Here is a 6265-nt window from a genome sequence, read left to right as displayed (position 1 = left end):
AAATGTAGCTATTGTGAACATTTATTTTCTTGATTATTGGATAGGCCTATATGGTACTGTATGAGCTTAAACTCTGTCTTATGTTCATAATAATGGTAAACCGAGCAGAAGTTCATAACTGTATCCTTTATTCACCTAAATGATTAACTTATTCTCATGGTAAAAGGAAGCATCAGTTACTGCTGTAACATATTTATCCAGGCTCTAGATGAAAATGAACGAACAAGACAGTAATATTGGTATGCCTATATGCTTTTATTACAACAAAACATAGGCCTACAAAAGGTACACAATCAATGAAAGTGAATGAAATAAATACACTGAATTACATATTGAATTATATTAAGTTTGTGCTTGTGAACTTAGCACCAACAATATTAAATACTTATTCTAATCTTTGGAAATGGAAAGTCATAGGGTTTGGCCGGGGTAGACCATCATTGTAAATAAGAATTTGTTCTTAACTGACTTGCCTAGTTAAATAAAATAGGCTACTTCGAAGCACCAAAGACAATTTCATACAAAAACATTTCATTTGGTAGCCTAATGGCTTCAGAGAAAAGCCTATATGGTCTTGTCATTTTCAGCCTTTACAATTCTGTTTTACCATTGTGTTTATGTTTGGTCACCACCAAATTATGACATGCAAGTGAGAAGAAATCGACATTTAGGCCTAGTTGGCTATTATAGAATGCATAGGCTGCATTTACACAGGCAGCCCAATTCTGATATTTTGTTTCCCCAATAACTGGTCTTTTGACTAATCAGATCAGCTCTGGAAAAGATCTGATGAGATTGGTTAAAGACCAATTAGTAAAAAAAAGCTCAGAATTGGGCTGCCTGTGTAAACAACGTTATATTCCTGCTAGTTTATTCTTACAATGAGTGTTTCTTTTTACAATATGTGGAGAAAAAAACTACTTTTATATCCAACTTTCCACAAATTGACCAAATGTATTTTTAGAATGTGTGGAGAAAAAAAAAACATTTATATCCAACTTTCCTCAAATTAACCAAATTTACATCCTATCTTCCTAATGGTGTGCTGCCATCTAGGATCACATGGTAAAATCACGTGGAAAACTAGTAGGCTGTATGGGGACTAGGGAGTGAGCTTCAGAAAATGTATATTTAAACCATTTTTACCATAGTTCACACATTGTATAGCCCGTACCGACTGGTAAACAGGATTATAGAATTGCCTTCAGAGACGGGTAAAGTTTCTCGTAAATAAACCAGAAGGCTGGTAAATGTTATTCGGAGTAAGGGATGTCGCCTTCAGCAACGGGAGATCAACGTGTACAGGTCTCCCAGTGCGAAGAGGCTATATTCCTGCTTGCTCCAACTTCCAACTGGACCTGCCTGTCTTCTACATTCTAAATACTGTAGCGGAGGCTCGTGGACAGCAACGCCCTCTCTCTGATCAATCAGGTGCAGCAGCACCTGATTACTTTTTTCCAACGAAGTCCTCATCAAATGATGTAGCATGACATCATGACAAGGTCTCGTAGGTCCTCATCGGTCATACAATCTGTAAGGGGAGAATAAATATGTAGGCCTATGAAAAAAACTATAAATAGTAGGCTTCTTTGCATAGCCACGGGAAGTAAAAAATTATCTGGAGAAAAAAAACAGATATATACAGTGCCTTGCTAAAGTATTCATCACCCTTGGTGTTTTTCCTATTTTGTTGCATTACAACCTGTAATTTAAATGACTTTTATTTTGGAGTTCATGTAATGGACATAAACAAAATAGTCCAAATTGGTGAAGTGAAATGAAAAAATATTAAAAAACAAAAAACTGAAAAGTGGTGTGTGCATATGTATTCACTCCCTTTGCTATGAAGCCCCTAAATAAGATCTGGTGCAACCAATTATCTTCAGAAGTCACATAATTAGTTAAATAAAGTCCAGCTGTGTGCAATCTAAGTGTCACATGATCTCAGTATATATACACACCTGTTCTGAAAGGCCCCAGAGTCTGCAACACCACAAAGCAAGTGGCACCATGAAGATCAAGGAGCTCTCCAAACAGGTCAGGGACAAAGTTGTGGAGAAGTACAGAGCAGGGTTGGGTTATAAAAAAATATCAGAAACTTTGAACATCCCACAGAGCACCATTAAATCCATTATTAAAACATGGAAAGAATATGGCACCACAACAAACCTGCCAAGAGAGGGCCGCCCACCAAAACTCACAGACTAGGCAAGGAGGGCATTAATCAGAGAGGAAACAAAGAGACCAAAGATAACGCTGAAAGAGCTGGAAAGCTCCACAGTGGAGATTGGAGTATCTGTCCATAGGACCACTTTAAGCCATAGACTCCACAGAGCTGGGCTTTACGGAAGAGTGGCCAGGAAAAAAGCCATTGCGTAATTAAAAAAAAAAAATAAGCAAACAGATTTGGTGTTTTCCAAAAGGCATGTGGGAGACTCCCCAAACATATGGAAGGTACGCTGGTCAGATGAGACAAAAATGTAGCTTTTTGGCCACCAAGGAAAACGCTATGTCTGGCACAAACCCAACACCTCTCACCACCCAGAGAACACCATCCCCACAGTGAAGCATGGTGGTGGCAGCATCATGCTGTGGGTATGTTTTTCCATCGGCAAGGACTGAGAAACTGGTCAGAATTGAAGGAATGATGGATGGCGCTAAATACAGGGAAATTGTCTTGTCTTGGAATGGCCTAGTCAATGCCTAGACCTCAATCCAATTGAGAATCTGTGGTATGACTTAAATATTGCTGTACACCAGTGGAACCAATCCAACTTGAAGGAGCTGGAGCAGTTTGGCCTTGAATAATGGGCAAAAATCCCAGTGGCTAGATGTGCCAAGCTTATAGAGACAGACCCCAAGAGACTTGCAGCTGTAATTGCTGCAAAAGGTGGCTCTACAAAGTAGTTATGCATGCTCAAGTTGTTTTTTGTCTTATTTCTTGCTCGTTTGACAATAACAAATATTTAGCATTTTCAAAGTGGTAGGCATGTTGTGTAAATCAAATGATACAACCCCCCCCAAAATCTATTTTAATTCCAGGTTGTCAGGCAACAAAATAGGAAAAATGCCAAGGGGGTGAATACTTTCACAAGCCACTGTATATACAGTACCAGTCAAAAGTTGACACCTACCCATTCAATGGTTTTTCTTTATTTTTCTATTTTCTACATTGTAGAATAATAGTTTAAACAAACTATGAAATAACACATATGGAATCAATTAGTAACCAAAACAGTGTTTAACAAATCCAAAGATATTTTATATTTGAGATTCTTCAAAGTAGCCACCCTTTGCCTTGATGACAGCTTTGCACACTCTTGGCATTCTCTCAACCAGCTTCATGAGGAATGCTTTTACAGTCTTGAAGGACTAAAAATAAAGAAAACCCTGGAATGAGTAGGTGTGTCTAAACTTTTGACTGGTACTGTATATATTTCACAAAAGTAGTGCACTGGGCCTTTAATAGTCCTGTATTAGCGGACACATACAGACATCTGCAGCGCAGGCAAACCCGCTATGCTTCTTTGGGTAGGTATAGAATATAATAACTTAAGTAGTGAAAATGCCATAACAGTAGCCATAGGCTATAACTAGAAACGAATTGAATATGAGAAGTCATGTTTTATTATCGTGAAAACTAAATTACAGTACTGCAATAGAATAGAACAATTTACCCGCACTCCGTTGGTCATGATTCCGAGTTAATTTGCCCCAGACGCGCCTCAGCGAACGGCGGAACCTTCCAACTATGGAACCCGAAGAGGAGTCCCTTTCCTCGGCTGAGTTCTCATGAGAAGTCTCATCATCCTCCTCATCTTCACTATCCTCCTCGTCGTCTGTCATGCTTAGCACGCCAGATAACACCATGCGCTCAAGAATACCTTCGTCTACACGAAGCGCTGCCCTCACTTTACCCGAGACCGACGTTGTGTACCGGCACAGTGGGCAAACAATTGTCTTGTCCTGCAGCGAACATTCCTTCCTGGATTCCACTTCACATACCGAGGGTCGAGAAAGAGTCACGATACAGCTCTCACAAAAGCTGTGCTTACACTGTAACTCACGAGGACACCGACGATCCGTGTTGTAGCTTCTGTAACAAATTCCGCACTCATATTCTGAACACATTTTTGTTTCTCTTTGGGTGCTGTTTCATTCAACGAGAATGAACTATCGGAATGATGAGACTATGAGGCTACAGTGTGTTTTGGTTCTTTTAGAGGGGAAAGTGCGTGGGAGGAAGGGATCTCACTTGGCAGCTTGCTGTTAACAGATGACTAATCTTTTAAAATACAATGATGTCATCAAAGAGAGAGGCAACTCCCACATAGGGTCATCACTTGTTAACTGTTAACACAGCCGCAAAGCCAAATTAACTACAAAGACATAAGGTTAGCAGTGTGGTTAGGGTTTACAATCACATTTTAAGAAGGTAAATGGTAGAAATGGGTGGGGTTTAGCCATAATTATGACTTTGTGCCTGTGTTAACTTGTGACAACCCTCACATTGTTGAGCCATAACCCTTCTCCCACTCTTTATCCACACTTCCTTTATACTGTATATATAATACAGTTAGTGGGCCATTGTCTGTCTGATATTATCACAAACATTTCCCAGATATAATAGAGAACCATAAATGTAAGACAAAGTGCTTGAGTCAGGGTTTCCTGTCTTGTGAAATACAGTGATTTTGATATTATTCTGCATCAAGCTGGCCCCTGTCTGGATGTCTTTCTGTTGGGAGAGGAGAGACCGGGGAAGATACTAGTGAAAGTCTTTATAGAATTCCAGATCCCTTGGTAAAATCCCTCTGTGCTTTTTCTTGATGACATCAGACTACTTTGTAACGGCACCAAACCGGACAGAACAGGAGTGAGCCATGACTAGCCTGGTTGCTGTCTCTGTTCAGCTATTACATTAAACTCCTTGCCACGACCTGTCATTTCCCAAAGACAGGAGTGGAACGTTAGCTAGAAAGACTGTTACCCAGACTAAACCATGACTGCAACGAGATCAGACTGACACAACTGCCAATGCTATCCCATAGCCTATCTGCTAATACCATAACCCATAAATAAACCCACATCAGTCACGTATGACCCATCTCATTTGATATGCCCTTGATCAGCTTAATAAACTTTGATATTAAACAAGCTGATAGTTATACCATGTGCTCTGCAAGAATCTGTGATGAAAACACAACAACAGATGCTATTGTATATGTTTCTGTAGGCCCTCTGTAATCCCTCTACTGGCTTTTCCCTTCCCAGCACCTCCCTCTTCCTGACACTCTCCTGGGTTTGTTGGGTCAAAGACGTAACAACAGTCTTCTGCCTCCACAGTAATCCTCCAGACAAAGCCCTGGACCTATCAGGTGACCCGGGAACTCTTTTCATGGAGATTTCCTCCTCCTCCTACAGTCAAAGCCAAGAGTAACATGATCTTGGGAAGGATGAGACATCTGAAAGAATCTAGAGAGTACTCTTTGATGTGTTGTGTCCTCCGGAACCCTTTTCCTCTGTGCTTAACACCTGTAGATTTACTTACTGTATAAGGGGATCCTGTATGTAGTTATGTTAAGAACAAAACAGTTTAGAACTTGTACTGAACAGAAAAAGAGGCATAGGGCCGGTTTCCCGGACCCAGATAAAGCATATTCCTTGACCAGAAAACATTTCAATGGAGATTCTCACAAACTGTACACTTTACTTTCCTTTACATTCGCTTTCTCATTCCCATTCCTGTTTCCAGTTCAACCCCATAAAATAACCAAATGACACACTGTTTGACCTTTGTCATGGGAAGTACCTAGATTCCCTCATTTGAAATAACACCCACATGGGTTCATGTCTATTTTGAAAGTGAGTCATCCTATAGTGAGTGAAAAATTGCAACATCCAGTCTTGCACGTACAGTATGATGACTCAATAAGATACGACCTCATGAACTGTCATACATCACCAAACACGCCACCTTGGGTTTCTTCACTGTACCCAAACCAAAAACTGATTGAACGCGCTGCTCAGTTATGTTTCGAGCCATGTCATCATGGAATGCTCTGCCACCAGAGGTTAATCAGGCAAAAAACAAGTTTAGCTTTAAAAAATGGATTTAAGAAAAACATTGCTTTTCTCAAACATGGCTTTCGGACAAGATACCCCCCATGGCTATCCAACTCAATGGATTCTCCTTTCAGTGAGTGGAGAGGTCAGTGGAGTCAGGGAAATGAAGAGCGGTCTGCCTCTTCATCAACAACAAATG

At 40.3% G+C, this 6265-nt stretch overlaps 1 protein-coding gene across 1 annotated transcript; it reads right to left on the bottom strand.

Annotated features, from left to right (window-relative positions):
• Positions 1 to 229: 229 nt before the first annotated feature.
• LOC120049247 (RING finger protein 227-like) lies at positions 230 to 4249 on the bottom strand. The gene is made up of 2 exons (XM_038995484.1): positions 3678 to 4249; positions 230 to 1531 (listed from the first exon to the last, which is right to left on the bottom strand). Exons 1-2 carry the CDS (start codon positions 4129 to 4131, stop codon positions 1473 to 1475), a joined length of 513 nt encoding a protein of 170 aa, XP_038851412.1. The 5' UTR covers positions 4132 to 4249; the 3' UTR covers positions 230 to 1472.
• Positions 4250 to 6265: the final 2016 nt, after the last annotated feature.

The sequence above is a fragment of the Salvelinus namaycush genome, chromosome 6, assembly GCF_016432855.1.
Source record: "Salvelinus namaycush isolate Seneca chromosome 6, SaNama_1.0, whole genome shotgun sequence".
NCBI classification, from domain to species: domain Eukaryota; kingdom Metazoa; phylum Chordata; class Actinopteri; order Salmoniformes; family Salmonidae; genus Salvelinus; species Salvelinus namaycush.
This window is presented reverse-complemented; position numbering and strand designations above follow the sequence as displayed.